This window comes from Mixophyes fleayi, chromosome 5, assembly GCF_038048845.1.
Source record: "Mixophyes fleayi isolate aMixFle1 chromosome 5, aMixFle1.hap1, whole genome shotgun sequence".
Taxonomy (NCBI): Eukaryota; Metazoa; Chordata; class Amphibia; order Anura; family Limnodynastidae; genus Mixophyes; species Mixophyes fleayi.
In genome coordinates, this window is record NC_134406.1 from 181,262,576 (window position 1) to 181,280,472 (window position 17,897).

General features: G+C 39.9%; 1 protein-coding gene across 9 annotated transcripts in view; it reads right to left on the minus strand.

The window, feature by feature from the left end:
* The window catches only part of KIF13A (kinesin family member 13A), a 169,365-nt gene that overhangs the window by 46,642 nt on the left and 104,826 nt on the right, over window positions 1-17,897 (minus strand). For all 9 annotated transcript variants that reach the window (XM_075213123.1, XM_075213122.1, XM_075213116.1 and 6 more), the window contains 6 exons: window positions 15,142-15,304; window positions 14,242-14,382; window positions 11,588-11,737; window positions 8,147-8,308; window positions 7,566-7,739; window positions 6,659-6,810 (listed from right to left, as the gene is read on the minus strand). In XM_075213123.1, the coding sequence (XP_075069224.1) occupies window positions 6,659-6,810; window positions 7,566-7,739; window positions 8,147-8,308; window positions 11,588-11,737; window positions 14,242-14,382; window positions 15,142-15,304 (942 nt within the window). The remainder of the gene's footprint in view (window positions 1-6,658; window positions 6,811-7,565; window positions 7,740-8,146; window positions 8,309-11,587; window positions 11,738-14,241; window positions 14,383-15,141; window positions 15,305-17,897) is intronic.

Consider the following 17,897-nt stretch of genomic DNA (forward strand, 5'->3'; position numbering starts at 1 on the left):
CAGTCATTTTACTGTCATTGATCTATGTTCTGCTTTCTTCTCAGTCCCTCTTCACCCTGACTGCCAATACCTTTTTGCATTCTCCTACAGGGGAGTGCAATACACATGGACCAGACTACCCCAGGGGTTCATTGACAGCCCCAGTATTTTCTCCCAAGCCTTACTTGACTGTTTGCAATCCTTTCAACCCCACAATGGGTCTGTTCTAATTCAATATGTGGACGATTTGTTGTTGTGCTCTGATTCTTTTATGTCATGTTTACATGATACTAAATTGTTGTTGCTTCATCTTTCACAAACAGGGCACAAGGTGGCAAAGGATAAATTACAGCCATGTCAGACTAAGGTCAAATACTTAGGACACTGCCTCACTAAGGGGCTAAGACACCTGACAACCGACAGAATTGAGGCCATACAACACATGACCCTGCCACAGAGCCAGAAGCAGATTCGTACTTTCTTGGGGATGGATCCCAGGTTTTTCTATTCTGGCATTACCATTGCAGGAGCTAGTCTCTTCCTCAAAACCAGAACGTGTCGTACACACAGAAGAGTCAGAGCAAGCGTTCTTTAACCTTAAAGATAGTCTGACAAGAGCACCTGCATTGGGAATACCTGATTATGAAAAGCCTTTTGAGCTATTTTGTACAGAAGCTGATGGCTGTGCAGCAGGTGTCCTCGCACAGAAACATGGTAACGCTAGCAGACCGGTAGCATACTACAGTGCACAATTAGACAATGTGGCAAGGTCACTCCCAACATGTCTCAGAAGTGTAGCAGCAACGGCCCTTCTAGTAAGTAAGAGCGAGGATGTAGTATTAGGACATAATTCAACCATCTATACACCCCATGCTGTATCAGCTCTGTTAAATTCAGCCCAAACCAGACATGTTTCTTCAGCTAGATTCACAAAGTGGGAACTAGCCCTGATGGCACCCTCAAACATCACCATCAAACGATGTAGCACCCTAATCCAGCTACATACCTTCCGTATGTGTCTCAAGAGACACAAAGGGTGGGAGGTGAGGAGACCCTGGTTGATGATGAGTTAGGCAAGAATACTGACACGCATGACTGTATGGAACACCTGAATCAGACCTTTACTGCAAGGCCCGACATACGTGACACCCCCTTAGAAAATGTAGATTTTACGTTTTATACAGACGGAAGTTGCCATAGACAGACAGAGACAGGAGAGCTATGTACTGGTTACGCTGTTGTAGACGATCAGGATGTGGTAGAAGCTGAACCCCTTGGCCCACCTCACTCAGCCCAGGTGGCGGAACTGGTAGCACTAAGGAGAGCGTGTGAATTGGCAGAGGGTAAATCAGCCAATATATATACTGACTCTAGGTACGCCTTCGGGGTAGTGCACGATTTTGGGGCCCTTTGGCGTCTTAGAAACTTTACGACAGCAGCAGGTACACCAGTAGCACATTCACAACACATAAAAGGACTTCTGACAGCGATACAATTACCCAGAACAGTAGCCGTCATAAAGTGCAAAGCCCATACCTTTGAAGAGGACCCAGTGTCATTGGGCAACAACAGGGCAGACGAAGCTGCTAAATGGGCAGCAGGGCGACCTATGACTGTATCGACCGAGACTATGATGGTTTTTCAGACATTAGACACGCAGAAATTAATTGAAATGCAAGATTTGTGTTCCCTGCAGGAGAAGGCGGTCTGGAAGGCGAAGGGATGTGGTCAAGAGTCCTCAGGACTCTGGAGGGATGGACAAGGTAAGCCTGTAGCTCCCCGAACATACTATCCAAGCCTGGCTGAAGCAGCACACGGCCTGACTCACCTGGGTAAAGAAGGTATGTGCAAACTGGTGAGAGCATACTGGTGTGCTCCCGGATTTTCCTCTCAAGCTGGTAAGAAAGCAATGTCATGTCTTACTTGTTTGAGGAAAAATGTTGGGAAAACTATTCCAACTGAGCCATCCCACATCCCTCCTACAGACGGACCTTTTCAGGTAATACAAATTGACTATATCCAACTACCACCGTGCAGGAATCTAAAGTATGTGTTAGTGTGTATTGATGTGTTTTCCGGTTGGGTAGAAGCATATCCGGCAGCCACTAATACTGCTGTGTTCACTGCAAAGAAAATTGTACAAGACTTTGTGTGTAGGTTCGGTATCCCTAGAATCATTGAAAGTGATAGGGGTACCCATTTTACTGGTGATGTCTTCCAAAATATGTGTAAACTCATGGGAATCAGTAGCAGACTTCACACCCCTTACCGACCACAAGCCAGTGGTAAGGTGGAGAGAGCAAATGGTACTATAAAGAACAAACTAGGTAAGATAATGGCTGAAACTGGGTTGGCATGGCCTGAGGCTTTGCCGTTGGTCCTCCACAGCATTCGAACCACTCCTAGACCTCCTCTTAATCTGTCCCCCTTTGAGATACTGTTCGGACGACAACCTCATTTGATCGTGAGTCCACAAAACGACTTAAAGTGTAATAATGAAGTGACTGTACAATATCTTATAAGAATGAGTAGACAGCTGAAACAACAACAACAAAAACTAAAAATGCTGTCACCTGGTATGCCAGAGACGAACTGTCATGATGTTGAACCTGGAGACTATGTTATGATCCGCAATTTCTTACGTTCAGGTTGTTTAACAGACCGTTGGGAAGGCCGGTACCAAGTGCTGCTGACCAGTACTACATCACTGAAGGTTGCAGAGAGAGACACTTGGGTCCATTCCACCCACTGCAGGAGAGTCCATAATCCGGAGAAAGTGCAAGACAAGACTCAGACCGATGACATAGAGCTGTCACTTGTGAGCCTGTTCCGGGAGACCTAAAGCCTGCAGTTGAGACACCTGAACCAGAGACGTTGCCTCAGAACTATCTTTCCAGCGATGGAGTGGCGGTTTTTGTTTTTCTTTTGTTCCAGGATTTTCCTTGTTTTTACTTTTTCTAGGACATTCTATTTTTGTGAAGGAGAATGGAGGACGGAGGAGAGTTCTGGGAGTGATACTGATGAAATGGAGGCCGAAGAAAAGTTAAAGTTAATAGGATATCCTGAGCAGCCCATTATCAAACTTGGTCCAGGGGTTATGAAAAGGTCTGCTAGCTCAGGAACTCGGAGGCAGTGTGAGGGGCTATTGTCTGATGAGTATTGTATCTGCAAGTTCTGCAACTCCCTAGTTGAAGAGAGATGCATCCAACGATGCCAGTCCCCCAGTACTCTGAATATGGGCGGGCATCCTTTGGAGGATTATCACTCCCTGGTGGGTAAGGTACTAAACCAAACCGAGTGTTGGGTGTGCTCTCATGTGCCTCAAGGGCAGCATAACATAGGACTAGTGCCATTCCCTTTAAACATATCCGAAGTACTCGAATTAAGGGGTGGGAGGCCCATAGAAGGGAGGTACAATAACACTAGGTCCCCTAGTCTGACGCTTCGACAATACTCCATAGGCAGATCTTTGCTGTGCCTAAACATATCCCATGCAAAGCGCCTGGAGAATTGGGAGGCTGACCTATCAGATCAGACAATGGCTCGCCACACTCATTTTAGAGAGAGATTCACAAGGTCACTACTTGGCAGGAATGCTGATGGAAGTCACAAGTTAGGGCGTATAACCAAACATAAGAAGGTATCTATTGGAAAAGTCTCTACAGATAAATATCATTAATGCCGACACGTGTCTAGAGCAGATGGAGAAACTAGGCATGGGTAGTTTTATCAAAACTCTGTGTGATATAATTCATGGGCATACTGTTCCTTCCCTGATGATGTGTATTTTGTTTGTGGAAGGAAAGCTTATTCCTGGGTGACTCCGAGTTCCAAGGGCTTGCGTTTCTTAGCTAAACTGGTTCCTGAAATCATGACTATTACTCATGAAGAAATGGTAGATATTCACAAGACTACATCACCACCATACATACACACACAGTATGAACACCGTGGCAAGAGAAATATGATTCCTGGTGAGGAACCCATAGCTACAAAATTGATTAGTGAAACTGCTGGTTTCCAAGTTATGGTTGCTCTAGATCTCACCAGGACCGCTCGGGGAACATTAAACTTTAAATATATCCAAGACCTAGCTAAATTAATAGATAATATCACCGAGATGTATGATGACACTTTCAGGTATACTGGAAGGGAGCTACAAGCGTACAAGAAGGAGTTAGTGCAACATAGACTGGTACTAAATTATCTCACCTCTATTACTGGTGGGTACTGTGTGACACTGGCCACCCAGTTCGGTGTCAAATGTTGCACGTACATTACTAATAATACGGAAGACCCTAAAGAGGTTATAGACCGGAAGATGGATGAAATTTTGCAGCTGAAATGGGAATTTCGAAAGAGCCATAATTCTTCATTATATGAGGTCGGGGAAAAGGTGGCGGGTTGGTTCTCATGGTTGAACCCAGCAAAATGGTTCTCCGGTCTGGGGGAGTGGGTACAGGAAATGATTGCGAGTGTAGGTAAGCTCCTTCTCCTTATACTGGGTGTCATCTTAGCAATTGGTTTAGTTGTCAAATGTGTTCCTACTGTGTTGAAGTGTGGAAAACGGTCTCATGGGAGTAACACTGAGAAAGAGACTGAAAGGGTGGTACCAGATACCGAGATCATGGTCTGTGGAGAAGTATTGTACAATCCTGAACTTGAAATGGTGATTGGGTGATAGTTTATTACACTATCAAAGGGTGGAACTGTTGAAGTCAGTAAATTGGATAAAGTCATTTCAATTAAAGTCTAGCAAACTTGGTTGTCTTTGTCTGAAAAGATGCGTACGGTACGCTACGACGTACAAGGGCACGCTACGGCGTGAAAGGGCGTACGCATCCACTACACGTGGCAGCAACAGTAATTGGTCTTTTACCATACATTCGCACAAACACGCATATTTATAAAATAGTACACATTAATGGTAGTTGCAACACATAGTCAGTTATGTCGAAATATGGTAGTATTTATATGTTATATCAGAGTTACATGCATATTAGTGAAATACACGGAACGGGTTGAGGGAATAACATCATGAGTGGTATCATAATGAACCTTGTTACATATCCTACTGTTTGGTTCACTCTGCGAGGGAATCGCAGAGTGCATACGCAAGTTATGAATGATAGGGAATTATGAACTACTTAAGACTAAGGAATCCTGGCGGGAAGAGCAGAGCATACCCCCTGCAGAGATGACCCCCTCCTTTGGATTCCTTAGGATGAACCAGCCAATGATTGACGACCCCTTGGACATTCCTGAGACCCGGACCAATAGATGCAAGCCATACCATCTTCATTGTATTACTGTATTTGATTGTGTATATAAGCAGCAGCTTGTGATCCAGAGTGCAGACATCTTGTCCCCAGACTTCAGGATTGAATGACTGCACTGGATCCAGAGCGCCTGCGATAAGTAACGGCTGTATTTACTATTACTTCGCTTGAGCATATTATTCTACTTATTTGCGAGTAAATCTTTGTGCTTTGGAAACACAAATCGAGGTTCGACAATCGTTATTGGTTAGCGACAATACGCACATAACAGCCCTTACACAGAATCAGATTTAAATGTGTGAATGTGTTGATGCTCATATTGGAAGCTATATGCACATGTCTATTATCCTGAAAGGTGAGTACCTATATAGCAATTTTACAAATTGTATAATGATAATAATAAAAATATAATGTGGCTTTCAACAAACAACAGATCTAACATTTTTTTCTGACACCAAAAGGGTGTGGAGCAATATCAGAAATACCAGCTCCACATGTAATAATGGAAAGTATACAATGATATAAAAAGATGAAAGAATCGTGATTGTTTTTCTGTTTGTGTATGAGAAAATAAGGCTTTGCTTTCAAATGATTTATATTACACTTAAAAAGATACACATATGCCACTTTTCCACATGCCAATGGAAATGGCCAACTTATGAGACTCCATTTAACGATATTCAATTTAAATATAGGAAAATATCATTATGTGTATAGCTGGTGATCAGCTGTCACAATCAAATCTGTCCCCAATGCAGAAGTCACAGTGTGTGAGCTATTTACATAGTTTCAGTGCACTTTAGTCTATAGAAAAATGGCTGCCGGTTATATAGCTCAATCAGTAATACAGACACACTGTAATATAAATGCTAAGTCACCTGAAACTGTTGTTGTGGCAAAGCTTTATTTAGTAGAATGAACAAATCAGGAGTTCTACTATCTATTTCTTCATTATTCAACACCATTATCATGGTTTATTTCGGGACACAGGCAGGTACTTTAGTGAGCGAGACAGATTTCTGTGTACTGGATGTTATTCTCAGTATCTGTTCTATGTGTATCTGTCTGCATGTCCCAAAGGGGGCACCTGTGCCTGCGCGTCCAGAAGGGGGCGCACGTGCCTGCACGTCCCGAAGGGGGCGCACGTGCCTGCATGTCCCGAAGGGGGCGCACGTGCCTGCATGTCCCATTGTGTGTGCGACATAGGAGAGGTGAGGGCCACTGAAATAAAAATATGTATTTGCAAATACTGTTAAAAAGCATTAGGGCAAACTTAATTTTAAATCAATATCCCTAAAATATCGGGGGGCTAGATGACCCCGTCCACTCATTTTCACAGCACCACTTCTAAAATTCCATTTCAAGCAGTACAATGGTTGAAATGCTTTAGCCACACAGACCTGTCTCGTAGTGTTCTAGACTTAGCATGCAGAGAATCAATCTCCCACAATGATCTTCCATTTCCAGCACATCTGTGACCCCAAACTTCAATAGCAAGAGCTCCATCGGAAATAAACTCCAAAAACTCTTCTGTAATATTCACCACATAATCCTAAAACAAAAACAAAAAATACCAGACTTAACACAACACCAAAAAACTAACTTTGAAATTGTTCAATGCAGTCCGCAGTCGGGCTCCTGCTGGCTGTCTTCTGTAGGGTCATATTGGTGCTGAGGAACAGTAAGAGTTCTTTACTAACTGCAATTATGTAGATGTTCAGTGCATTTCTTTCAAAGCACAATACGTTATGGAACTGAACGAGTTAGGAGCAATTACAGCTACTGGCTGCAAAATTTGCATATGTAGAAAACGCTTTGTGCTGCAGGAAAAAATGTAAAATGCACAACCAGAATTAGAGGGAGATTCAAATAGCCAAGGAACATCGCGGCCGCAGGATTTTTACAAGAAATCTCTGCTGATTTTTTATTGCACCATGAAAAATCAGTGGAGAATTTAATGCAGTAACGATAAAAATGCAGAGCCGCAATGTTGTGAGAAACAACGCAGCTAATTGAATCTCCCCTTTAGAGTTGTGACAGGAGAAGGCCTACACCAATTCTAAAATGCAGTGAACAAATAGAGCTGGCGGCATGTGTGCGCAGCATAATAGAACATGCAGCATTTGGCTCTCACGCAAAAAAAAAATTCCACGTGCACCCCTTGCAGTGCATCCAGGTTTGCTCGCCTGTAAACTCTGTACCAGGGCAAAAATTTTAACACATTTTTTGCTGCTTATTTTTAGTAACAGAAACACGACAGCTTTTGAGCAAACACAACGCTAACATCATTAAGTAAATAATAATTACCTTAGAATGTGCAAATGTCACTGTAAACTGTGCATCTTTACTTCGAGGTGAAGGCATGTCAGGGTTGACCATGGGTGGAGCTACCGTAGGTTCAGGCTGGTCCCAGAAGGTGTATTGGCAGAACACAAAGTTTGATAGGTTCATCGGAAGCCCTGTAGCCTCTTTAATCTTGACCTGGAATTGAAATGAGACATATTGGAGCAAATCGTATTTAAACCTCTGTAAAACAAAGTATTAAATAATTAAATTCGCCTAGTTTGTCTTAAAATGAAGAAAGACAATGGTAAAACTGTTACCCCATTTTTATAAACAAAAAACAATGTGGCATTGCCAATAGTAACCAATTAGATTTGCCTATTTTGCTAGTACAACAGAAAAAAAGCTGAAGTACAGATGCTATTGGTTATACCAACTTTTTCCTGTGCACCAGTTTTTCATAACTGTCACTGAGCATATTAACATTCTTCTTTTATTCTTTTACACATATGCTAACCAAATTCATAAATATTTGCTGCGCCATCCTTATTCCCATGTTTTACCCAACGTATATTTATTTCTTACGGCACATAGATTATACTCACTCGACATGTCAGCTTTTTTGGCCGGTAGATTATTTCCCCGCTATTTTCTATGATTTCAAAGCTACCACTTTCACTAGAATTCTCTGATGAGTCATCGCCCACTAAACACTCAGGAACCACACCCGTAACCCGCATCACCTCGATGTGAAGTCGTCCTGCGACCTAAGCAGAGAGATACAATGTCATTAGCTCAGTATCTTTTCATACAATGGCTGATAAATTCCATAAGCATGAATGTAAATGCACTGCATTTGCAAAAATTACCTAAGCACGGAATTATGACTGGAGTGAGAGGTGCAGTGAATAATATTTAGGAAAATGTATAAAAAACACCAGCTGGCAGCAATAGCTAATATTCTGTGAAGTTGCACATTTATCTGAAACAATGTATATACCTTCAAGGTGGGCACCACATTAGGTTGTATTGTGTATATAATAAGTTGTGTGTGATCAGGATTAGCTTTCAGGGACTCATGCAAGGTTTATATAGCTATAGTTTAAAAAGAAAACTCCAAAAGAAAATACACAACAAGCAGCAATAATTAGTTATGTGTGAAATGACCTCTGTTTTTGACTACTAAGAAAGCTAAATAGCCTGTGATTGTGGGAGGAGCCAAAGCTTTAAACCCCGCCTTACACTCATGCCTTGATGTCAGCATATCAAAACATCTCACTCTCAGCACTGCAGCAACAATTTCTCTCCTTTCTCCCTGCATGTTATCAACCTCAAAGTAATACTTTCTGCCCCTCCGCCCTGTTTCTCTATTCTTCTTTACAGTCAAATCAAGTTTGTTTTATTTTCATTTATTACTGATTCAATGTTCAGACTCCACTTCTGCCTCACAGCGCTGGGGTCACGAGTTCAATTCCCGACCATGGCCTTATATGTGTGAAGTTTGTATGTTCTCCCCGTGTTTGTGTGTGTTTCCTCCAGGTACTCCGGTTTCCTCCCAAACATACTAGTAGGTTAATTGGCTGCTATCAAAATTGACCCTAGTCTCTTTCACGGTTTGTCTGTCTGTGTATGTGTATGTTCGGGAATTTAGGCTGTAAGCTCCAATGGGGCAGGGACTGATGTGAATGAGTTCTCTGTACAGCGCTGCAGAATCAGTGGTGCTATATAAATAAAAGGTGATGATTATGATGATATAACAATGATAGAAATCACTGGGATATAGGTCATGAATTCACTATGCTACAACAGCATTTGTGTATTATTTCACCATGTTATCAAGGTGGTAAATTCTGACCTGGAGTCAGCAAAAGTGGAATGAAAGCAGGGACTGACATCACCGTAATATACAGCACCCAGCCTGTCACGATACAATCTGTCCCAACTAGGTGTTGTTAATTAGTTTACTGCTAACTTCCGCCTCTTATTGTCAAGTTTAATGCAGTGCAGCTCCAGGTCCAATATGGCATATTATCTATTCATTTACTCAGTGCACCTTTCTGCCTCCACATGATTATATCCTTAATCCAGCATTTCTTTCTTAGTCATTATATTATATTTCATACTCAACAGTTTCCCCTTGTGCTGTTCTCTCAACCTGCTGTACCCTCCCACATCAGTCCCTCCACACTATTATTTAGCTCAGTGTATAATCTCTGGTTCCTTAGTGTTCTCTTTCAAGATTCCAGGCCTGCTTAATATATGATGTTCAGCCTTCAACATTTTCAGCTGCTTCCCAGTTCAACACATTCCGGCTAAACTTAACTACATTTTAGGAGAAAAACTTAAACGTTTTTTTTCAATGAAAGGGGTGGTTCAAAACTGGTTAGCGGGACATTTACAGTTTTGCACAGTGGTCAACTTAAAAAATAAAAAAAAAAAAAATTTCAACTTGCCCGGCAAACCTCCTAGTTTGCTGATATGTTTCCAAAGACTGGAAAGTAAGCAAGTACTTTGGATTGTTCTGGCACGGCCCAGATAGGTGTATTACTGTAAAACCAGTTGTAGTACAAATGACATTTTTTATGGTGAGGAGAAAAAATGCTGTCCAAAGACCTTTCAAATTGCTGGTATTAAAAGTGAGTGGCGAAATTCAAGGAGTCACAAGTTTTTAGTCCAATTTCAGGTGAGTCAGGAAGTTGGGGGTTTCATACAAGTCACATCCTAGCTACTTACTCAATTCTCTATGTCAGGAATACATTTTAAATAAATAAATATTAATCTGTCTTAAGCCCTTGAGCATGTTCAGTATAACTTTTTGTTAGTATCCTAGAATGCTCAGTGCAGATCCTGCACTCCAGCTGTGACAGCGTCTGTAATCAATGGGCTATTGAAGCAATCCATTGCCGCATAACTGGCTTCTGTTCAGTGTTTCCAGCAAACTGCAGCACCTGACTAATATGGATCTTTTGTGTTTGACCTCGGCTTGTATGGCTTGGCTTCATTCTCTGCTGAATGCCTGCTGCCTGCCCTTCAACCTTGATTATGCATATTCGCTAGTCCCCTTGGTATCATGAACACTATCCTAGTAACCCAATGATGTATTTTTCTGCGGACAAATCTCCTCTGATAAACGTTATACATCAGTCTGCCTCCGCTTCTGATAACTCTGTGTTTATGTTGTTAAACTTGCATACATGTGGATTCTGTTTTTTGAGACCCACTATGACCCACACTTCACATTTGTTCTTTTTCCCTTATGTTTTTTAATGATATCAACACAAGCACTGTACTGCATTGTACCTAGACTTCAATCATTGCTCCATGTCACGTTCCTTTATTGTTACTGAATACCTCAATCGCTAGTTGTTAATTGTTCAAACATTCCGTTGCCCAGTTTTCATCTGTCCCAAGCAACTATGTCCTATAACTTGTCATTTGTGATTCATCCTTTTCAATTCTTCACTTCCTTAGATTTTCTAAGAAGTTTTCTAAGCCTCCTTTAAAGAACCCTTACTCCAGTTGTAAAATATCAAGTCCTTTTTACCTTCTGGATACCGCATTCATCAAACATAACCTTGCATTTGCTACATTGAAGAATCTTACAAAACTTGAAACCTTATCTTTATATTCTTCAGTTGACCTGCTTGTTGCCTCTCTACATCTCTATGTACATTACAGATAATTATTGCCTTTTTAAAGATTATCATAATTATCTCCACTTTCTTGCCAATAACTAAGCATTTGGCTAAGGAATTGTCATACTTGGGCCTTGTAACTTCCAGGCATGCCATCAGCATTGTCATATTCAGTCCAATAAACTATAAAAGTTGCTTAATTAAAGACAGATAGCTTCTTCCTCGGGGTCTTGCTTACTAGTACTAATTATGTTTGCAAGTTAGAATTTCCTAACACATGTATACACTTTTTAGAATACGTATTAAAGTTGAAGACATCCTAAATATTTTATGCACTCTTCCACATTAGTGTGATAATAATTAAAGCCCCAGTTAAACATTGTAATAACATAAAAAGATTTGGAGCCTTACCTCTCCCTGCTGGCTGATGATAGGCACTGCATACTGAAGTTTAACATCGTAAAATAGACATTCTAGGAATACATTTGCCACCCCAATAAGGTTGTGATTTTCTTGAGCTTCATAAAATGGGTCCCCCTTCCTATAACTAAGCCTTTTATTCTGCAAGAGATGACAAGGAATCAAGAATGACCATAATATTAATGTCTGTATATAATTTAGAAAAAAGTGGAATATGTCTCATCAATGAAACAAGATCGCTACTAACATTATGTGGTTACTTGATTTATTAAACTGCAATTAGAATAAAAAACCTGTTTTGATATATGTCATCCACAGTTACTACTTTTAGATTAACATAAGATCTACTTTAAGAAATTTGAATTCCTCCACAGATTAACATTATGCAAGGTTGTGGTTTATCCATACAATATTTTCTATAAAGTGGGGTCAAACCACAGCTGTGACCACAGAGAATTTAAACAATAAGCTCTTTGCACTGAAAATAGCAAGATTTTGAGACATAGTATTTCAGACTAAAACTTCTGTACCTTACTTTCAAATTGTCAATGTAAAGGTGACCACTAATATATCGCTGTACTAGCCCAGTGACTCACTAGGCCTGTTTAGCAAATGTGCTCCACACTACCCGTTCCACTCAATTTGATATATGTAGCTAATGCCAGGCTTCACCTATACAAAACCATGGTACTTGTGTAGAAAGGTTCACATGTCATATTTGATTCTTATATATTTCTTAATTGACATATACACTTGTAATCCATGGCCATAATATCAAAGACGACATTCAATAGCAAAATACACAATGCCTTTTAAATCAGTAACATTCTACAAGCTCTGATAACCATGTCCACAATTTAAACCCTTGAAGCCTAATGCTGGACTTGAGCAAGTTTTATCTTGCCTTTTACGATCGTAGCTCTCCCATCAATCATTTAGATTGTAAGCTCTTCGGAAAGGGAACTCAATATTAAGATGTTTGTTTTTGTTTGCAGATCCATTCACTAGGAATTTTTTTAAAATTGCTAAGGAACGTATGTGTGAGCAATACAGCAAGCGGGTCGAGCACAAAATAGTTAATGTTTTTTTAAAAAAAAATAACACAAACATTACCCTAAGACCCCCACCCCAAACACATTAACCAGAGAGCTGCCTGTGGCGGGACAATACAGTACAATAATACACAATGACATCAATTAAAAAAATTAACAGATTAACCCTAGTGATGCCAACCTATGTCTGTATTGGTAAAATCAGGGAGCAAAAAGCATGGGTTAGGGTTTTAGGGTTAAGGCTTGTGCTGACAGCACAAGCCTTGAAAAAGTCACATGTCTGTGACGAACCGCGTCGGCAACCACGCCCATTTCCGGAAGTAGCTGCGTGCGCTCCACGCTGGAACACACGGCGAGCTGTAAGACACGAGATATAACAAAACACAGCAGCTGTGCAGCGTTGGATTCGACAACCTTCACGACATCCCATCGTTAACTACATCTCAAGAAAGGACTAATTGCAAGTATTCTGGTTTATCTTCCAACAATAACATTATCGAACATTTTTAAAGATTTGACCGTTTACTCACTGTTGTAGAGACTGTCTATGATAGGAGTGAATCTCCTTAATTTTAGAGACTACCAATTATAATTGGCACCATGGACTTTCTTTGTAGAATTATTTTGTCAATTTGTTCATGAATTTTTTCTGTGAATCCTTTTGTGAATTTTAATACTTATTTTATGCAATACCTTTAAGCTGCATTTGTCAACAATTTTTTCTATTATGTAAGCATGTTATCAATAAATGTATGTTGTATCATCTAAGACATTTCACTATATTGCATTAGTTAGACTCAAGCGCTGAATACCACTATATCAGATACCAAAAGGGAGTGGACTCTCCCATTTTCTAGCAGCTGAGTTCTAACATAATTATACCTACCCTAGCTGTGCGCACCCATTTATGCTACACTGGATTGTGGTTTTGTGTATTGTTGGGGCAACACGGTGGCTTAGTGGTGAGCCTTGATTCCTGACCATGGCCTTATCTGTGTAGAGTTTGTATGTTCTCCCCGTGTTTGCGTGGGTTTTCTCCCACACTCCAAAAACATACTAGTAGGTTAATGGGCTGCTATTAAATTGACCTTAGTCTCTGTCGGTCTGTGTATGTGTAAGTTAGGGGATTTAGACAATAAGCTCCAATGGGGCAGGGACTGATGTGAGTTCAGCGCTGCAGAATTAGTGGCGCTATATAAATAGCCGATGATGATGATCATCATGATGATTATTGCTATTGTAATAATTTTTTAGATTGTAGATATTGATATGATGTCACTTGACATGTATATGGACACATGTGCACGTTTTCCATACTTTGAATAGGAATATATGAAAAATGCATTTATAGGAGAAAAAGGCACACCACTGATCAGTAGAGTGTAGGCATGAAGATGACATGTAATGCTTCTGATTATGAAACAAAGTTTTCATATATCCCATTGTTTTCTTTTGTAATGGTATGCGATAAAGTTTGCGGAATTCCCACACTGTTTGCCGGCCATAGAAAGCCTAAGAGAATAACCAGATGTTTAGCTCCCAAGTCTGTGGGTTACAGAAATGTACTAAAAACATTGCAACACCAATAATTACTTCAACTGGGCCTTCTTTCCATTCTTGGTAAGCATCCCTCATATCGATGAGTTTATTCTCCAACTTCTCAATGGTCCACACTTGAGTGCCTTTACATTTTCGCCTCACCTGGATGGCTGGTTCACTCACTATCGCTCCTCTCTGAGAACAGAGGAATTTTCATATTAAAAACAATATACAACACTGTATGAACAAAGTGCTATACCAGTGGCTTGAATGAATCCTTACATGCTAATATTTATATATTAGTGGGTCAAATAAAAAACTGCTACAATGTCTAAAGAAGTTTCATTAGAATTATAGCATACACCGTTCACCAATGGTATAACTAAACACTCATACTAGGCCAGTGGACAAATGTGTGATTGTGATTTAGAATTAGCGATTATCGTCTTAGACTAATAGATATATCTTATGGTAAATAAATGGCTGTTTCAAGCAGATCACAACAGAATTGCCTTACATAAAATATACTACTGTACCTAAAATAAAGGCAGCAGGGTTGCCATGTATACCCTTTTAATTACGTGTGTATTCAGTTTCTGAGGGCGAGTTAAACTAGGTAAGATTAAGACTGTATACCTGTATAATATATGTGTGTCAGTAAATAAAGGCGTCCTCACGGGTTGGTAGTGTGAAACTATTCACGCACCTTAGGGAAAGATGATACTTACTGTAGGAACTTATTGGCAATACTTCAAAATATGTTTATACACAGGTTTTATTAAGGCTTGAAAAGTATATATTCAATTGTAGAATAACCATGAGTGTATTTAACAAAAATTTGGTTATAGAACGTATATTCAATAGTTATATACAATAAAAACATACATATAACATACAAGATTTTTTTTTAAAAAGGGCTCTAAAGTAGTTTGTTAGGGTGTCTCAACTACTAACCTTACGGTTGGCGCTGAGGTTGACTGCTGGGATTTGAAGAGTGACCTGATAGTCTGTGCATTTGCTCATCTCCTCCGCCAGAAAGTTGGCTTCTCTCACCAATGTGTTAGCCTTGACTATTTGCTCCCTGAGTTTAGAAAGACTCCGTCGGAAGAGCTCATCCCTGTAGAACATAATATGAAAGGATTGAGATATCACTCCTCAGAGACCTCAGTATTCATTCTCTTTTAAAACGGAAGTCTTACTTTTTCTGTAATCTCGATATGTGTTCCAGACATTCTGGCCATACCTAATGAAGCATTTAAGAGATGTTTTATTTCCTGATATATTAACCTTTCTAAATCACTGCTCCACCTATTTTATGTGATTAATGTTTTTGAACTTTATTGTGCTATTATGCTATTATCCTGTCCTGAGCTAGTCTACAGGAAGTATAGTGTAAACACTATTGTGTCACTAAAACATAGAAGTTGTAGTGAAGATGACTTCATAGTCATCTCTACCACGGACCACCTTTCTCTTCCAACACTGCATTCAAGTAGCAGAGGGTGAAACACTGTTCAATTTAGCCTCCTTTTGGTGTAAATTAACCATGAGAGCGAAGGGACATTAGTGTTGCTTTAACTACCCTTGGCACTTTGTGTGTTGGAAGCTTTTTATTCCATTGCTCTTATGGTGCCTAGAAATGCGTTGCTACGCCGTAGTGAAACTGGAAGGTACATCCCATTGTATGCTAAAGACTATTGTACAGTGAAGCCTCGCAGGAATGAAATTAACCAAGAGTATAGGTGCAGAGTGTGGGTGATTAGCAATATTAGTGAGTTATTTATTTGTTAAGTGTCAGTCAGGTACAGTCAGAGAGAAAGCAAAACCCAACATATGCCGGGTGAACAAAACTAGGGCATATTCCTTTTTATTGTTGAGAACAGTTTCCACCCCTGTTTGCATTGTGTCATTTACTATGCACATTCAAAAGTGTTCCTCCTTGTTCCACACCTTTCCCCATCACACATTATCCCCATAATAAAGGCTTTTATAGAATCATGTGTGTGTTCACTGGACAAAGGCAGTGCATGCAAGGTTTCCATAGGTCGACCCATGACAGGCTTATACATCTGATGCCCAGGCCACAAGGCTTATGAAAAGTCAGAGATGGAGGCAGTGGCAAAAACAACATTCATTGATTTGCCACCGCTACCCCTTTTTCCACACCCCAGTACAACAGAGGTTAAATAAATGTTTCTGGTTTTCTCTTAAAATGCTACTAAAGTCAGCTTTACTCATATATCAACAAAAGGGACATTGCCTTTATTACATGTGGCACTTTGTGTCTTTGAAGTCCCTGCTTAAAATATGCCTAGAAATGTTAGTGCAACCGGATGGTCAAAATACATACCATTAAAGTATAGTACAGGCCAGATCCCCACCAGTTCTGAGCTGGTGCAAAATGTAAGTGTTTGAAGTGATTGCTCGGAGTGATAATGGCTCTGTAGCATTGGTCCTTCCTTTACAGGAGGGACACAAAGGGCTAGATTTACTAAGCTGCGGGTTTGAAAAAGTGGGGATGTTGCCTATGGCAACCAATCAGATTCTAGCTTTCATTTATTTAGTACCTTTTACAAAATGACAGCTAGAACCTGATTGGTTGCTATAGGCAACATCCCCACTTTTTCAAACCCGCAGCTTAGTAAATCTAGCCCAAAGTGTCTTCCTTATATTACAATAATCTTGCTCCAAAATTCTGGGTGCATCTATTCCGTGCTTAGACTTTTACCACCCAACTCCTCTCATTGGCCAGTACAACCTCCTGCTATTTCCCAAACACTGCTATCTTTTTCAGTAACACCATGCACTTGGCAGAAATCTAGGTTCACTAATGCAAATCGAATCTCCTCACCAAAGAGCATTTTATTTAGGGCATGACATAGGATAGTTTTTTTAACTAGAAATGCGTAAAGTTGCAGCAAAATTTCACACACACGAGTTTTTTGGTGGAATATGCTGTTTCACAGAGGTGTGAAGGTGTGCCAATAAAATCTTTGAGTTCTGCTTGTGCCTTGCCATTCTATGGAAAGCCATTCTACACTGTACTTGTAAATCACATTTTATGTTATTTATAGTATAAAAGAACATTTCCAACGGTCAATTCGTTCTGCTGTATGCTATTGGAGTGCAAACCTGTAGAAAAACGTAAAATATTTTGCAGAACAATTTTAAAAATTGCGCTCATATCTACTTTTCATGTTGTTTGTAGAAGTGTCATTATGTAGTAGCTAAACCTGGCAAACGCGTTTTTGCAAAACATCACTAAATCTACTGTAGATGTAATTTACTTATATTTGCCATAAGACATAATAGACTTTTAAATTGTCCAGTCTATGTCTAACTTCCTTAATATTACAAAAACGGATATAAAAGTCCAAAATGTACTCAAATAATGTCACTCAACTGGGATGTGGGACAGACAGATATATGGAAACAGAGTGAGCAACACTTTTTGCTGAATAATGAGAGTATAAGGATTGTTCAGTTCTCAACTCACTAAAAAGTGGAAAAAATAATTTATTTGTATTAATTAATACTCTAAGCAAACACATGTGCTCAGTATTAAACTCCTGCCACTAATACATTTCTTTATATAGTCCTAGAACATATATAGGTAGTTGCCTACATTGCGCTTTTGGGAATTGCGATTCTGGACATTGTAAGTATCTTTTTTTACTATAAGGAACTCTCTAAAGATACATGGGACTTTT